General features: G+C 34.3%; 1 protein-coding gene across 11 annotated transcripts in view; it reads right to left on the bottom strand.

Annotated features, from left to right (window-relative positions):
* Positions 1–18715, bottom strand: part of DMXL1 (Dmx like 1) — a 196632-nt gene that overhangs the window by 25887 nt on the left and 152030 nt on the right. For all 11 annotated transcript variants that reach the window (XM_054555852.2, XM_054555854.2, XM_054555853.2 and 8 more), the window contains 5 exons: positions 17318–17404; positions 13724–13845; positions 13239–13380; positions 9548–9608; positions 790–917 (listed from right to left, as the gene is read on the bottom strand). In XM_054555852.2, coding sequence (XP_054411827.1) covers positions 790–917; positions 9548–9608; positions 13239–13380; positions 13724–13845; positions 17318–17404 — 540 coding nt within the window. The remainder of the gene's footprint in view (positions 1–789; positions 918–9547; positions 9609–13238; positions 13381–13723; positions 13846–17317; positions 17405–18715) is intronic.

Below are 18715 nucleotides of genomic sequence, written 5' to 3'. Positions count from 1 at the left end.
GGGTGCACTGCCTCTGAACTAGCCCTGCTTCACAAGGAGCACTACTGTTCAATAAAAGATTGCTGTCTAACATAAAAGTCGGGGGGCAGTTTGAAGAAAGGATTGTGAGAAGTGAAGACAGTAAAGGATGCTCTAGAGCAGGTCTGGCAAACTTTTTCTTAGGTGGCCACATAATAAATATTTTATTTTGCCAGCTATAAGGTCTTTGTCCTCCTGAACTATGCTGCTGTAGTAGGAAGTAGCCAAAGAAAAATAATGAATGGGGGTAACTGTGGTCCAACAAAACTTTATTTATAAAGCAGGTGGCTAGGATGTAGTTTGCTGATGTTGTTCTGGAGCAGTACCTCTTAAAAAACTTTAATATTTGTACAAATCACAACAATATCGGGTTAAAATGCGGATGGTGATTCAGTACATCTGGAGAAGGAACAATAATATGCATTTATAATAAGCTCTAGATGTTACTTGCTGCTGGATCACACGTTGAGTAGGTTCCAAGGGATAAAGAGAGTAGGAGCATTTAATAATAAAAAGTGTGTAATATAAGGTGAACTTATAATCGTTTGGTCATTAAGAATCACTTAACTGAGTTTTAATGGACACCTATATAACATACTTCTAGGAAGAACAAGTGAAGTTAAGTGTTCTTTGAGAAGAATTTAAAAAAATCTATATAGATCAATACTTTACTACTACCCACGGAGCTGTTCTTTTCAGAAACCCAAACTAGTGGAATTCATAAACCTCCAACACAATAAATTTTTTACCATTTACATTTTTATATAATACCTTATTTCCCTGATAGTTAAATCTCATTCTTGTAACTCTTGAATTGCCACCAGATCGAAAACAGGTTATTTGTTGAGAATGGCCCCATTCAAACATTCTGACACTTCCATCTTGAGCTCCTGTCAGATCTGCATTATAAGAGGGCAAAAATTACATATTTATTTCAAGAATCCTTGGGAAAAGTTATTTCTTAATCCTATGTGAAAATCTTTATGAAAGAAACATCTAAATCAACTTATATAAATTTACCTTTGTATGAAATTTCAGTTGAATACTCTTCATCATAAAAATAGTTATACAATACACTTTCATTTGACTAAGAACACATCCTCAAATACGATAGGAGCATTTAGATCACAGCTCCATAAATTTTATTTCCCTTTAAAGTTATCTCAATGATGTCTTAACAGCCTTTTATTTTTTATAATAAATTATATATTACTCACTATAACAAATTCTTAGGTTAGAATCAATCCTTATCATACTATTAATGTTTAAATGTATATACATTTTTCTTTGAAAAAAATCAGATTAAAGAAGGTTTTAAATGCCATACTAAAGAAAAAAATCAGTTCTAAAAGTTATCCTGAGTTACCTAATATCTCAAATATATATTATCTGTTTTTTTTTTATTTTGTAGTGTGCTTTTTTTTTTTTTTTTTTTTTAGAGACAGGGTCTTGCAGTGTTGCCCAGGCTGGTCTTTAACTCTTGGCCTCAAGTGATCCTCCCACTTCAGCCTCTAAGAGGCTGGGGTTTATAGGCACGTGCCACTGCACCGGACTTGTTGTTTCACTGAGAAATATGAATAAGATAAATGACTATTAATTCTTCACGTTGCCATTTATTATTTGTGTTATACTAGGAAATTTACTTAATCTCTCTGAGACTATTTCCTTCCTGTAAAAAGGGACTAATGATATATAAGTCACTGGACAGTTGTGGGTAGAAAATGAGATCACATATATAAGGCACTCAGAAATATGCCTAACATATAATACTCAATTTATAGAGTATAATTATCAATATTAATGTGGTATGGAGGTAGTAAAAAAATTACATTTATATAAAACATCTAGCACTTGCTAGTCACATATCAGTCAAGTTTCCCTCATTCCTTATCAAATATGTAAAATAAATGAACTTCAATTGGTTTGAAATGTTTTACTATTGGGCAGCGGTAGGAGGTAGAGTTTTTTGAGACTAGGTATTTGACTGGCTCTACTCCCTTTCCCCCAGTGTGCTTGCATAGCTTAATCAGAAAAATAAATTGGGGTGGTTGCACTAAAATCGCTCAACTTTGTTATTATTATTTATGATGTTAAAAAAATTAAGAGCTGGGTTTGGTGGCACACATCTATAGTACTAGCTACTCAGGAGACTGAGGCAGAAAAATCACTTGAGCCCCGGAGTTCAAAGCTGTACTGTGCCTTGATTGTGCTGTAAGTAGCCATAAAACTCCTGCCTGGGCAACATAATGAGACCCTGTCTCTTAAAAAAATTAAAAAAAAGAAATTAATTGGGAGGCTATTAGGCTAAGACAGCTCCAGGGCCTTGCATGCCTATATGAGCAAATCAAAACTCAATTCAATGTAAACAGTAAAATGAAGCTTAAGCTTAACCAATCAAAAACCACCAACTAACTTCTAACTAGACGCTTATCAATTAGAAACCCCCAACTAACCTCTAACTAAGGACTTTCCACTTAACCAATCAAATACTGTCTTTGTTGTGCTTCCTTGAACACCTTATAAAAGTTTTCCCCTCATGCCACCTCGGTGAAGCCTTGATGGCTTCTGGTCTGATGTTGTCCAGTTCATGAATTTGAGCTGAATGCTCAAATAAACTCATTAAATTTTTAATGTGCCTATGTTTTAAGAGTTCTCAGCAGAGGAACATGAAGGAGACCCCCTGATGATGACCTCCAGGAGCAACAAGCAAGCAGGCACAGGTACCTCCTGGTAGGCCCAGTGTCCTTACTGTTTTTCACTGTGCATTTGAAGGTTACCACTTGACCTGAAACCTGCAACTTTTATCCTTTAAGCATTTTTCATCCACATCAGGTCTAGAAGTCAGACTGAACCTGACTGGATTGGGTCCAGTCAGAGGCCTCAGGTAGATAAGATTTTGGAAGGACAAGAAATCATGGGTTCATCTGAATTTAAGGAATTCAAAAACTCCTCCAACTGGAACTCCAGCTAATTTTATGTATAAACATTATGGACCCAGAACCTGTGCTTTCCTAGAGAAATGAGTATATTTACCAAAGACAATTTAGAATTATGGTGGCAACAGGGAAGTTTTTAATTTACACCAAATTGTCCATCTACAGGAAGCACTAAATAAAAGGGAATCTCTAATGCTTCACAAACAGTGGGAGGCATTTTTTGATTGGTATGCAGAGGCTACTAGAAGACTAAATAAATTGCAAATTGTCTCTCTAAAAGAGTCTTTACAAAAGACAAACGAGAAATCTTAAAAGTTTTCAACAAATACTAGTAAAGTTTTAGCAATCTGGGTAGGTAATCTTGTCCTATTTTCAGAAACACAATTTGGATCCAGATATCCTATTTATTTATTTATTTATTTATTTATTTATTTATTTATGAGACGGAGTCTCGTTCTGTCGCCCAGGCTGGAGTGCAATGGTGCAATCTCGGCTCACTGTAACCTCTGCCTCCTGGGTTCAAGTGATTCTCCTGCCTCAGCCTCCTGAGTAGATGGGACTACAGGCGCATGCCACCACGCCCAGCTAATTTTTTGTATTTTTAGTAGAGGTGAGGTTTTACCATGTTAGCCAGGTTGGTATCAATCTCCTGACCTTGTGATCTGCCCGCCTTGGCCTCCCAAAGTGCTGGGATTACAGGCGTGAGCCACTGTGCCCGGCCCAGATATCCTTTTTATAAACGACTGAGTTTGATATTTTATTATCTGGCAGATCACTAAAATTTAGAAGGAAAACTATAGAATCCGCTTCTCCCTGTATGTTTGTGTATGACTTTATATATGTTAAATATATGTAATATTTTTCTATCACCAGATGGTATTGTCAAAATTAATTTTTAATAATTATATATAATGGGCTTAAAATAAGCACTTATATAAATTAAGCATTCCTTAAACTTTTAGAAAGACAGAAACAGACCCAAATGTTTTTCAAGTTCATCTGATGTGGGATAATCCTTGGTAAATGAAAGCTAATTTAAGTTTGTTGGTTTAATTAAAGCAGGCATAACCTTAGAGTTACCAACACTAAATATAATGTGATATACAACTTTTATCTTACTTAGGCTTACTAGTCAAATACACTCATGTTATCTTTGTTAAAAAATTTGTCAGCAAAAAATAAATAATAACTAACTTGATGGCTGGCCTTGTCTGGTGTTATGTCGACTTCAAAACAGTTTTCCAAATCCCTTTGACAACTTATACCCTTAGTATTTCATTAAGTTAAATTAAATGATGGATATTAATTGAATATCTAGATCACTTCCAAATTACATAAAATACTAAAACATCAATTGCTAAACATAAGCTTATCCACTTTTGGCTTCTTATTGCAGAAGAATAAAGATATTTGGGTCTGTTAGTAAAGGTGTCCTGCAACACACTGAAAAACTACACTATGAAAAAGAACATGCTTCTGTAAATTATGAAAGATATAGATGTGCTACTCTATAGAATGCTGGTGTGACTGACAGTGCACAACTGCTTATTACCTAGTTTTCACTAGAAACTAACATCACTAACAGTTAAGAATTCTAATCAATATATGTAATTAAAACTACTGAAAATAGATAAATAATTTTGTATGTCAGGAAAGTAAGATGTTTTTGGAATGTGAAGCTATGAGGTATGAAGGATGTTTTTCTTATGGGAAAAAGAATAATTTTTGTCCTAAAGCAGACTGTTCCATATTGGGAAAGAGGAAGAGTACGGAACAAAATATGCATGGATACAAGAATGCTATATAGGGTTTGTGTAAGAGGAATTTGGAAAAATAATTTTATGTGTGGCCAAGCTGGCTAATATGTGTGTATTTATATATGTTATTAAAAGAATGATGAGCCTTAATATTAGAAGTACATTGGTGCAAAGTTTTACTGGAGTATTGGTTTTCTCTTGACAAGAGATTGTGAAAGGTTTTCCTTTACCTTTTAAGCAATCTGACTACAAAATCGAGATTTTGTTTTATCAAGATAATTTCCTGTGCTTCATGTCTTTTTAGGTCTTTGATTACCTAAGACCTAATGTTAATATTATTATTTTTACCTTTTAAGCAATCTGATTACAAAATCGAGATTTTGTTTTTTTTGTCTTTTTTTTTTTTCCTTTATTGTGGAGAATGAGGTCTCCCTATATTGCCCAGGCAGGTCTTGAACTCCTGGGCTCAAGCTATCCCCACACCTCTGCCTCCCTAAGAGGTGGGATTACAGACATGAGCCACCGCGCCCAGCTGAGATTTTGTTTTATCAAGATAATTTCCTGTGCTTCATGTATTTTTAGGTCTTTGATTACCTAAGACCTAACGTTAATATTAACATTATTATTAAATTAGCTATATTTCAATATTAAAATATCTAAGGTTTTTTTCTACAACATTAAAATAGCTAAGGATTTTTCTGCAACAACATAACTTTCTGTATTTGCCTTTGAAGTCTTTTAATTATCACTCTAGTTAAATATTTTTCCACAGTAACCTTATTATAATCAAGTGTTTTAAACTTTGATATTTTTGACAAATTTCCCAAAAATACATTATAAATGAAGTACTTGTGACCTCACTCTAACTTTGCGAGTTTCCAAAGGGCCCTTGGAATATCTCAAAAAAAATTTGTTCTTGCTCCCTCTAAAAAGAAGAATGTTAAAATAATTAGGCTTTGTTAAAACTAATTAGGCTTAATTGATATGTTAAATTGCATGGGAAGCATTGTCAAATAACGGTGATACCTTCTTATATTATATTTGTATGGGTATATACTATTAGATAAGTATTCCAGAAATTGCATGAAGTTTCTAAAAATCTGATGTGTCCTTGTATAATGTTATCAGCCACACTTCCAGTTATTTTGTTAAAATATTGTATGCCACAGAAGCAATCAAATTTACTTGTCAATTGTGCATTATGATAATGAATTGATCTTTAGCTATGGCCATGTTAAGTCTTTTGTCACTGACAGATGGTTATTGTTTCTCCTGATCTTCACTGAAAGTGTTTGCAAGTAACTATAATTCTAAAGTGCTCTGTCTTCAAGGAGATTCATAAAAAAGACTCTGAAAGGTACTGGTTTCTGGTAACATTTAGATCCTATCATTGGACAGTGTAAGAACTTCCAGAACTCTAAGGGAACAAACTTATAAATTCATTAAACTGCTAACCAAGATCAAGCCGAACAAGAATTAAGTATGAGAGGCTGAATAACTTATTGAAGAAAATCTATGGTTTTTTAAGAATTATGGTTTTGAAACATTGCTAGTTCTTTAATATTTTGTTTTCCAGATTTAAGAAAACTTTTTTCTTTTCTCTTAAGATATTCAATAGTTTATGGAAATTTGGCAAAGTATGCCTTCGTGAACAAAGATAAAACAATTACTTTTTCTCCCTACCTGATCCCTCCAGAATTCGGAAGCTATTAGTGAGTACTCTTATTTTCATGGCAATATAGTTATTTGCGTAAGTTCAGTAAGAATCTGTTTTTTACAGCTTGCCAGGAGTAAAAGCAAAAAGAACTTGTCCTTCTTATAGCAGGACATAATTGGAAACATGGGTCACATTACCAAGGCTTTGACTCATATATCATATTGGAGACTATGCACAGAATCAGATATGACCCAGACAGTTTTAAGGAACCAAAGGCTGACAGAGCAAATAAGACACCTTGAAAAAAAACCAAAAAACAGAAAAACTGGCCTGGTACTGTACATATATAGTCCCTTACATGGTTGCCTTACAGAAGAGTAAAGACTATCACTTCCTGGCAGACAAAGGAACCCCAGGATTTTCTGAGGACCTCAAGAAAAGAGGAATTCACCCAAATCTATAGGACTGCGGGTGAAATCAGATGGCAAGTCCTTCGCTTGGCTTCTGAGACTCAAGAGGTTTTTAAAAGTCTTATCTGAGATTCCTTATTAATGTTCCAGCAGAGCAGCCTTCACTTTTACTCAGCTAGATATAGAACCTATCAAGTGTATGATTTCAACAAATACTTATTAAAAAGGGAAAACACATTAAACATTTTAGAAGGGGAAAAAAATTAAAAAGGGAAAACACACTAAACATTTTAGAAGGGGAAAAAAAATGACCCAGTGTGACGCAAAATACATATTTGCTCTTTGTCCCTGGATCCTGGCATACAGCTACTAAAATCCATGGAAGAGCACCTGAATTTACGCTAATGCAGTGACTTAGATGGGGTCCCACAGATAGCCTAAAGCACTGAAACTTTCAGTTCCACTCGCCAACCTCCAGAAAAGGGTGGGAAAGGGAGCTGGAGATTAAGTTCTATAAAAACTCTTGAACAAGGAGATTTGATGAGCTTCTTGGCTGGTGAACACATGCATGTGCCAGGTTTGTAGCGCACCCTAACTCCAAGGGGACAGAACCTCCTCTGCTTCGGAGTCTTACAAACCTCATTCTATGTACTTTTCATCTGTTTCTTTTATGATTATCTTTTATAATACACTGATAAACGTAAGTAAAGCGTTTTCCCTGAGTTCTGTGAATCAGTGTAACAAATTAATCAAACCCAAGGAGGGAGCTGTGGGCACTCTGATTTATAGCCAGTACGCCACATGTGTAGGTGAAAACTGATAACCTGCGATTGGTGTCTGAAGTAAGGTGCAGTTTTGTGGGACTGAGCCCTTAACCTGCAGGATATGATTCTGACTCCAGGTAGACTGTGTCATAATTAAACCAAATTATAAGGCACCCAGCCAGTACTTGGAGAGGTAGAGAATGGCTTGGGGTGGACAAAAGCCAACACATCTGATATCAGAAGTGTACATGACAGCATAGAGAAACAGTGTGTTTTCTACTCAGAAAATTATAAAATGTACTAGGCTAACTTCTAAAAAGTTCTTTAAGAATTTTTCAAAAGATCTATTCCAAGGAAAGAAAACAGCTATCTTGAGGTATCTGAACTTCAGACTAATATTTTTAAAAATCCTGTCTCATAACATTTTCACAACACGAAGTGTTTGTTATCAAACTAAATTACTACCTGTGGGACTTGTTTGTGACATGAAAAGATATACTGAAAAAAAAAATCCAGTAATTAAATTAGCTTTTAATTTTTCAGGTGTCTTATTTGCTAGTTATAGCAGTTCTCTAAACAGAGAAAGTATTTATCTCTCAAGACAGCAGTAACTGATGCTACCTAACACCTCTGACAATAGGTCCATCAATTACCTTTGAAAAATCGAGCGTGGCCTCTTTAAGTTTATGGGCTTAAGGTATAGGATATTTACACCTGCCAGGACACATGGTATGGGACTGAGAGAAAAATGGGGTCCCTTCAGTATCTCAGAAAACTTCCAAACCAGACTGCATAGAATAGGGTAGTTTTAAGCAATATCAAGTATTTCTTGATGTGGAATAATATTATTTAAATTTTATATATAAAACACACTTTGACTCCTTACACTATAGGCTTCATGACTGTTTTTTAGTTCTCACTTGACATTAAACTTGTAGGTAAAAAATACACACTTCTAGTGATGAATAAATTTGATGTAGTGAAAACAGACACATTTTTTATGTTATTTTATACCTCTACCATAAGTAACAGATGTTATTCTCTTCATTTTACATATATGGTTCTCTTGAGCCTTGTTTTGTACAGAGTATACAACTTTGATAATAGATTATTTCAGCATTTATCATAAAAGAAGCAGAAAAGAATACTGATTTTGTTAACTGCATTTTAACAGAATATCTCCCAAGAGAAAAGTTTGTAAAGTTTTTAATAGGCTACTAAACTGGCGGGACATGAATACCCATTAATTAACATGCATTATTCTTGTTACTATGTAGTAGGACAACTTGACGAAGGGCATAACTTAAAAAAAATATTAAAAAACTTGGGATACTCACACACCAGTATGAGTATTGATTCCAACCCACCAGAATCAATACCTCCAATAAATTCCCCATTAATTAAGTTCTTGGTTGAAGGAAGAGAAACTTTTAAGATTCCTAGGAAGATTAACTGAAAACACATATATTCTGCCTTAGAATAGAAAAACTTACTAATAATAATTTCCTATGTTTACTATTAATGTGTCTCACAAAAGACCAACTGAAAAAAAGTAATAAAATACAAACTGAGTATAATGAGGTAATAAATAATTGAGGTATGGTTGTGGCTTATGTAATAAAGGTTGGCAGTGTTTCTATTATTAAAATAATTATTCACTATAATTTAGCATGATCAAAGAAATCCAGAAATGTTCAAAGATAAAATGTGTTAACTTAGAAATACACAAATTTTGTGTATTGGTAGTCGCAAATTTTGATTGGTAGTCAAAACGTCAAAAAATTTACTTCATTAAATCAGCCTTCTCTTTTAGGGAAATATCTTTTTCTATTTTTACCCAGTTTTGAAATCAAGATTTTATTTACTGGCAAATATTCTCTAGAAAAAAAGTCAAATAAATGCTTTCAATTAAAACAAAAAGGTTCCCATACATTTCTTATAATAAAATTACCAAAAATAGATTTAAGAATAAGAAAGGACAATTGCTAATTATTATTCAACTTACAGTAAGGAAGAGTTGGATGAGAAGTCATTCTTCTAACATTATTAATGGCTTTCTTAATCATCTGGTAAAATAGAAAAATGATTTTATAGCCATAATAAAAAGGATTAAACATTTAAATTGTGACAGGAAATTCAAATAACATTCATTTATTTATTTTTACATGAGTTCATAGCTATCATTATGGGTGCTAAAAATACTAAACATGATAACAGAAATTTAATAGTGCAGCTCTTATATTTGCACATATATTCCGGGCATTACTGACTAGGATCTAAAGATAAATTCCTCTCAAGAATTTAGTCTTCCCTCCTTTCTTGTCAATTCTTTTCTGATCCCATTAAATTTATTATTCAGTAATAATCCTGAATAGTATAAGTTTAAAAGACAGGAGCATGTGAAAATAAAAGAAGAGAAAATTACATAAATTTAAAAACAGATAGTTTGGAACTATGTATTTACTCATTTTAAAGTTATGCTTTGAATAATTTAACTAGCCTGTCAAGTAAGAGTAAAACAAACACATAAAATTAAAGGAAAAATGTATAGAACATTTCCGATTTATATAGCATCATAACTACAAATATATGTTATCTTAAATTTGTAGCATCAGTCTCAGGTAGGTTTTGTTATTGTTATTCTTTTGGATTTTAAATGGTTCAATTAGCCTAAAGTTGTGGAGAAGGTGGGGAGTTAGTAGGGAGAACAGAGACTAGGCCACAGAAAAGATGAGGGATAAATAAAACTGAAACACATATATGGATGCAGTTATACTCCAAAATAGCAGAAGCTGGTCATAATGATTTTTTTTTGCTATTAGTTTTTATCATTTGATAAACTGAAAGGATTAAGAAAATATTTTATCAATTCTCTAGAAAAAATAAAAACCTGCTGCATATGACTTCTGTTTAGTAAACTACATATTTAAATTCCATGTTCTTCTTAATTAAAGAAATGCCTGAAGGTTCCTATTCTTGCTTTTGTCTTCTTTTTTTAATATTCACAGGAGAACCAGAAGTAAAAAAATACACAAATACAGGTTTAAAAAAGTTTCTGAAAGCATATGTAAAATACGTAAAATCATTATTTTAGAAGATCCATGTAAAAAAGAACAACCTTATTCTACTGGTGTCTTTTTGTTGAGGGTAGAGTGAGGCAATCCCAACCCTTATGTTAACAAATCACAGTTATCCGAAATAAAAAGATGTCATAAGATTTAGGTAGGAAGAAAATTCAATCCTTAGTGTTATGCCTATGGTAGATTTCTGTATTACAATGCTTTGGAGTATAGACACATTTTTCTGAACACCTACTATACGTCCAATACCATCTAGTTAGAAATCATCAATCTGCAAGGCAGGCAGAATCCAAGCTCTTGAAGAGCTTAGATTCCAGGGCATATAAAAAAGACAACTTGAGGCAGGGCACGGTGGCACATGCCTGTAATCCCAGCATTTTGGGAGGCCAAGGCGGGTGCATCACTTGAGGCCAGGAGTTCAAGACCAGCCTGGCCAACATGGCAAAACCCCATCTCTACTAAAAATACAAAAATTAGCCAGGCATGGTAGTGCATGCCTGTAATCCCAGCTACTAGGGAGGCTGAGGCAGGAGAATTGCTTGAACCTGGGGGGTGGAGGTTGCAGTGAGCCAATATTGCACCACTGCACTGTGGACTGGACAACAGAGCGAGACTCCATCTCAAAAAAAAAAAAAAAGACAACTAAATAACGAATAATTTCAATAACTGGTAAGTGCAAGGGATAATAAAGATGATAAAATATAAGGTGACTGGGGGTAGAGTGGGTAGGGGCAAATGCCTTAATTAGGGAAGCCAGGGAAATCTGGGGGGATTTCAGTTGAGATGTGAATGGTACAACAGAGGGATAGAGCATTTTAAGCAGAAGGAAAGGCAAGGGCTCCTGACATAACCATGAGCGTAATATGTTCAAGAGACAGAAAGAAGCCAGTGTAACTACAGCAAAGAGAATCAGATGTAGAATAAAGGGAGATGAGATGGCAGAAGGTTAAATTTTGTAGGGCCCTATTAATGACTTGTTATTTAAAAGTTGTATTGGGAAATCTGAAATTTTTTAGAAAGTGAGTGACAATCTGAATGATGTTTTAGAAAAGAGTAACTGGCTGCTACTGTGTAAAGAACAGAAGTAGGAAGAGACCAACAAGAAAGATGTTACAGGAAGAACTATATTGTAATCTCTGAGGTTGGAATTCAAAAAAGTGCCTATTAGTCCTATTCACTTCTTTGGCATATATTCCCTTTGAGTTCTCCTTTAAAAGAATATAATATCAGTAAGTTTTACCAATGAATTGTAACATATCTGTCAGCTGGAAAAATTATTTAACCACTACTGAGCAAGTCATTTCATTTGAATAATTACTAGATTGCTTTTCAAGTTCATTTTATTCCTTAAAACACTGCTACTTGAAATCACTGAACTAAGGAGAACAGAGGGCTTTAAAACAAGCTCTACCATACATTTAACAAAGTGACATAAGTTGATCCACTTGACCTTTCTGGATCTCAAGCTTCATCTGAAGAATGTTTAAGTACGAGTAAATAACAACTACAACAGATACTGCAAATTATAAGGTTATAGCAACTATAAAGGAACTGCATTAGGTACAAAATATTACAAGGTATTATTAAAGATAACTGAGATTTTACTTGAACAATTACTCATACTAATTAATGAAAAATAATTTTTTTTTGGCCAAGGAAAGCATTCTACAGGACTTATGAAATTCTGAAAAACCCTACCAACTTTCTTTGCTTCTTCAAATCTGTTCATTAGTTCCTACAACCTAAGTAATAATAAAGGAAACTCTTGGAAGTACAAATATGAATCACATCTCTAGGTAATCAGGGCTAAAACAGATCCTCCATCACTACAGAAAAATTACGTTTCAGTTCATCATTATATTACTTTTTGCTTAACTAAAAAATTATATTGTTTTTGTTAAAAAAAAAAAAGAATATTTGTCCTGGCATTTAAAAAAGTGATACTTAATATGGATATAGTTATTAATTGATATCCATTAAAAGATACCTAGACAAGGGGTTAGCAAACCTTTTTTTATAAAGGACTGGATAGCAAGTGTTTTGGCTTTATGGGCATTTACTTTCTGTTGCAGATACTCAATTCTGCCACTGTAGTGTGAAGGCATCCACAGACAAAATAGAAACAAATGACTATGGCTGTGTTCCTATAAAACTTTATTTATAAAAAGACACTGAAATCAAGTTTCATGTAATTTTCATGTGTCAAAAAATACTATATTTGTTTTTTCAACCACTGAAAAAACAATGTATACACCATTTCACTAAAATGTATACACCATTCTTAGCATATTAGCTATATAAAAACAGGTCATGGGTAGTATTTGATCTAAGGGGAATACCTTGCTGAAGCCTGATCTGAACCATGTTTCAAATAATTCTTAATTAAAATATAGCTCTTTGGTTTTCAAGCAAAGTATATTTTTAAAACAATTTATTATTACCCTTTCAAATGAAAACATGCTATTCTTCATTATCAAAATTTACAATTTCCAACATGTAAGACTTACTAAAACTTTAGGAATTAAGAAAAATGTTTTAAATCATCCTTTATCCATTAACCTAGAGGAAAAAAATAAAAGTTACATATAACTTAAATTTATTTTTAACTTTACATACCACAGATGCTCCTCTGCCAGTCTGTGTACTACCAAGCCATGGCATGTTGATTGGAGTGCCAGGATTGCTATGTGTATATGGAGTTGTACCTTGAACAGCTGTTAAATCATCACGAGCATGTATAACCAAGAAATCTTCTGATCTATAAAGGAATGTCAACCAGAATAAAAACAACTCATCATTTCTTTCTTTTTTACACTTGAAAGGTCTAAAATTTGAATTTATAGTTCCCTTTAAAATTAATTTTCTTCAGCTCTTATTTGTAACTCACAATGACCTCATACCTGAACAATTTCTGTTCCCTTCACTTACTCTTCTCTCAATTCCCTTATTTAAAGCTCTTGCCACCCCTCATTCAGCACATCAGCTTCTACTCTGCTTACAATCTATAAATTGCTTTAAAGAATCTTTTGAAAGTTTTAGTTCAGTAAATATAGTCACTCATATTGCAACATTACTAAATAAAAACAAAGTATGAAGGGTACCCTTTGGTTTCCACTTCTATATCATCATCTACCCAAGTGTAGACCTGTGTGGCCAGAATTCCAGAAACATCCAGTTCTTGAACATCATGACTGGAAGCGATTGCTATGCAGTTTCTATTTGCCTGAAAAATAAGTCAAACGGTAATTTTAAAAGAAATAGGCAAAAGAGATAGTATATGAGCTGCTTTTGAAAATGGTAGTTTTGAAATAACCTCTAGCAGTGATAACTAAAGTACAGGATGTACAGCATTCTTACTTTTAGTGAAATAATAAGCTTCAGTTTGGAGATATGTTTATGTTCTAGGAAAAGTACATCCAATAGAAAGCCAGTATAAATGGCAATACATGCAGCATTTTATTTCCTCTCCCAGTACTGTCTTTCTAGACTGCTAGAATGCTATGATTGCTCTAAGGTTTGCACAATTCAGAAATGTGGAGGAAGATGCTGAAAAAGATAGGAACCTGCAGGGTACAGAAAGGTGAGGGCAATAAGGAACTCCAAACTAAAAACATAATTATTAATTATTTAAGTAAAACAACTTTCTCCTAAAGCTTTTCAATCTTAGGCAAAAAAAAAAAAAAAAAAAAAAAAGAAGTGGGAAAGGGTCACAGAAAAAAGGTGTAGGGGCAGAAATATAGTGGGAGAAGTATGCCAGAAAAAGATCACAAATGAAAAGTTGCTAAGGTTAAATGACATGAAATTTTAAATGCCTATGAATCAAAAATGGACATCTTGGCTGGGGGCGGTGGCTCACGTCTATAATCCTAGCACTTTAGGAGGCTAAAGCAGGCAGACAGTTTGAGCTCAGGAGTTCGACAGTAGCCTGGGCAACATGGCAAAACACTGTCTCTACAAAAAATACAAAAATTAGTTGGGCACGGTGGCATGCACCTGTAGTCCCAGCTACTTGGGAGAATGAGGTGAAAGGATTGCTTGAGCCCAGGAGGTCGAGGCTGCAGTGAGCTGACACTGCACCACAGCCCTGGGCACCAGGCATGAGACCCTGTCTCAATAAATAAATAAATAAATTAATTAATTAAATGTGTACCTTTGAAACAGAAAACAGGAAGATATTGACAGCAAAGAGAAAATAGGATTACCATTACTGCTATGTTAGATTCTAACACAAACTATTAAGAAAAAACTGAGACCTTAGAAATAAATGAAAAAATGACATAGCTAGATTATTGGGTGGTAATTCTCCATGGGTATCTCAAATTCTGCATGTTTTATAAGTGAGTCATGTCTGCCCTTTTTTCTGCAGTATAATTGCCAGGATGTTTGTATAACTATCGTCTCTCCCTCCAGAGCAAAGGGCAAGTATGCTTACTATCTATTATAAAAGATTTGGGTTCCCTAAACTCAGCGATCCTCTCCTGTAATATAACCTACTATGTGTGTAGGTAAGGTAGGTATCATCTGGCCTTCTTCCTGTCATTCTCTGGAAATTGTGGCTCAGGTAACCAGTGTAAAGTGCTGATTTTCTGGTTATTGCTTTTGCTGTTAGACATAAACTGTCCTTTGTCTCTGATCCAAGAGTCGTATGTCTTCTAACAGCATCCACTAAAGTGTTTAATGGATCAATTAAACGGACTGTTTAAACAATCCACTGCCTGCCTCAAACAGAACTGTTTCTGTGGCAACTAACAGAAACAGAAAGCTAACTGTTAGTTTTAATTTAAGGTAAAATCTGAGACCCTTCATAGTTTTCAACACGGGTCGTTCCGAACTAAACAAATGGCAAAAAAGTCTCAATGGCATTTAAAAAAATGCAACTTAAAGCAAAAGGTATTATTTCTCAGCTGCAAATTTAGTAAGGATATTAAAAATAGCAAATCAGCTGGGCGCAGTGGCTCAGGCCTGTAATCCCAGCACTTTGGGAGGCCGAGGCAGGCGGATCACTAGGTAAAGCAATCGAGACCATCCTGGCCAACCAATATGGTGAAACACTGTCTCTACTAAAAATACAAAAATTAGCTGGGTGTAGTGGCGCACACCTGTAGTCCCAGCTACTTGGGAGGCTGAGGCAGGAGAATCGCTTGAACCCGGGAGGCAGAGGTTGCAGTAAGCCAAGATCGCACCACTGCACTCCAGCCTGGGCAACAGAGCGAGACTCTGTCTCAAAATAAAATAAAATAAAGTAAAATAAAATAAAATAAAATAAATAAAAATAGCAAATCTGGGGAAATAAAAATTAAACAGGCATATTCATAGACAGTAACCTGTAGACTTTATATATGTGAATAACTATTCATTACCAGTACTTATATATAAACCCCCAAGAAGAAAACAACTAGTTTCTTTTATAGCACAGAATATTTTAAATCATATTTTCTTCAAGAAAGAGCAGGTAATGCAGGTATAGATAATAATTTTTTTTTGTAGAGACAGGGTCTCACAATGTTGCCCAGGCTGGTATCAAACTCCTGGCCTCTAGTGATCCTACTGCCTTGGCCTCCCAAAGTGTTGGGATGACAGGTGTGAGCAACCACACCTGGCCAATAATTTTGTATTTGACATGTATATATAATATCACGTCATATAGATATTACAACTGGCTAAGGGGCTGACTCCAGATTTGCCTGTTTCAAACAGAGCTGTTTCTTTGACAACAGAACTGTTTGAAGCAGGCAAATCTGGAATCAGCCCCTTAGCCAGTCTTTGCTCAACAGTGTCTAAGAAGGAAATTAAGTGAAGGACACAGAACAACAAAGATACTGTCCAGAAGAATTCAGAGAAGACAGACATAGCACAGAAAGATAGAAAACCGACTGGTGAAAGGATTACTAAATGGGTAATTTCCCTGTATATCACACTTCCCTGTATATATTACAGGGTATGTATCTACATAACATTTAACAATTATTTTAAAATTAGGAACATATGAACATTTTATATATACGTATACAATATCTCCTTTAGGTATCTTCTAGGAATACATAAAAAGTAGATACACATATCCTTTAAGTTAATGGAAGGAAAACAAAAGAATAACTAGAAGTCATCAGGAACTATACAGCAAGGCAATCAGGGGAGACAGAAGGGGAAAATGATTAAGACAGATTTCAATCTTGGACTATAGTACCTAAGGCCACCTCTTCTGTGAGGAGCGTATAGACATCTAAGGAGGATGTTAAGTAGAAATTTAAGAAATACTAAGAAAATACACATGTTGGGCAGCTATTGGAGGTATAAATCAAAGAGGGAGAATTTGAGTCATATATAAGCTTAAATCTTACCAAATACCCAGAACCACATTTGACATATTCATAAGGAATATAAAAAACTTTTTCTGTGGGTTAACTACTATACTACACTGTATAAATTCTAAAGCAATTGTCTATATATTTGGTACTTCTCTCTGCATAGTAATAAAACATTATGTATTTTATCAGCTGTATCTCCAAAATCATATAATAACAAAATCACATTATGAAATAATATCATTTTATAAAATTAAAAAAGTATCCAGATTGCAATTTAAGGAACTGGAAGCAGCTTTGGGAAAGAAATACTGGATAAACTGATAAAATAGAAGATATTATCCAACTATAAATACTTAATAAACAAAAGAAGAATGTCTATGTACTTACCTTATTAACAGCAAATGCAGTAATGATATCAGATTCCTTATGAATAATTCTTGCTTTACCTCCAGGATATCCCAAATCTGCTTCTATCTAAATAAAAGGAAACAAAACACAAAAATGCACTGATTTTAGTAATAGAACTAATAATATATGCCAATCTATCAATCAGTACTTGCATAAATTATTTTAAGAAACTAGATATTTCAATTCTAAAGGTATTATTGTATATGCTAATTATCCCTAAAACAAAATTTGACAAGGGAAATTTAAATTTCTTCAAACTTGCTTTTTTACACATAAAAAAACAGCTGATACAACATACAACTTCATTAAGTGGCTATCCTCCCGAGATACAGTTAATTAACTTTAAAGGATCAACACATTCTAATTATTAAAGCAAAATGTATTTACCAAGTTTCTTAGCATTATAATTCTTTAATATTATTTTTTAGAAATTTAAAAGGTCAGATAGTCAATATTTTAGGTTTTGCAGACCACAAAGGGTCACTGTTGCATTTTTTCCAAACCCTTTAAAAATTCTCAGCTCATGGACTATATAGAAGCAGGTGAGATTTGGCCAGATGGCTGTAGTTAACCTTTGATTTATAGAGAAACCTGAAATCCTGAAAGGCAATGTAACTTGCCCAAGTGAGTAATCATTTTAGTAGCTAAATAAACCACCATTCTAAGTACTTTAGATGAGGGACATATATTTGACTTTCCGCTTACTCCAGACAAAGTGTATACATCTTTGGACTTAGAAAAGAATACTATATAAAATCGACACTTACTAAAATAAGCTGAAAAGAGGAGGCAATTAAAGAGTTGAAATGTTGCCTAATATAAGACATTATTTCATATTATCCTGTCTTTTTTTTTTTTTTTTTTTTTTGAGATGGATGCTCTTGTCGCCCAGGCTGGAGGGCAGTGGCCCACAGTCTCAGCTCACTGCAACCTCTGCCTCCCAGGTTGAAGCGATTCTCCTGCTTCAGACTCCCAAGTAGCTGGGATTACAGGTGCCTGCCACCACACCGGGCTAATTTTTGTATTTTTAGTAGAGACAGGGTTTCACTATTTTGGCCAGGCTGGTCTCGAACTCCAGACTTCAGGTGATTTGGCCGCCTTGGCCTCCCAAATGCTAGGATTATGGGCGTGAGCCACCACACCCAGCCATTCTAACTTTCAATCTTTTAAAATGAATTAGGTTTACAGACTTATTGTGAAATGCATAAATTATCTGAAATCAGCATACAATAAATTCACTTACGGCAAAATTTTTATAGAAATATCACCAATGCCTGGCCATTGACCACAGAACTGATCAGAATATGCAGTGTTTTAAAAATAGCAACTAAGGTCAGGTGTGGTGGCTCACGCCTGTAATCCCAGCACTTTGAGAGG

The sequence above is a fragment of the Pongo abelii genome, chromosome 4 (genome assembly GCF_028885655.2).
Source record: "Pongo abelii isolate AG06213 chromosome 4, NHGRI_mPonAbe1-v2.0_pri, whole genome shotgun sequence".
In the NCBI taxonomy this organism is placed as follows: Eukaryota; Metazoa; Chordata; class Mammalia; order Primates; family Hominidae; genus Pongo; species Pongo abelii.
Note: the sequence above shows the minus strand (reverse complement) of the source record. Positions and strands in the feature narration are given on the sequence as shown.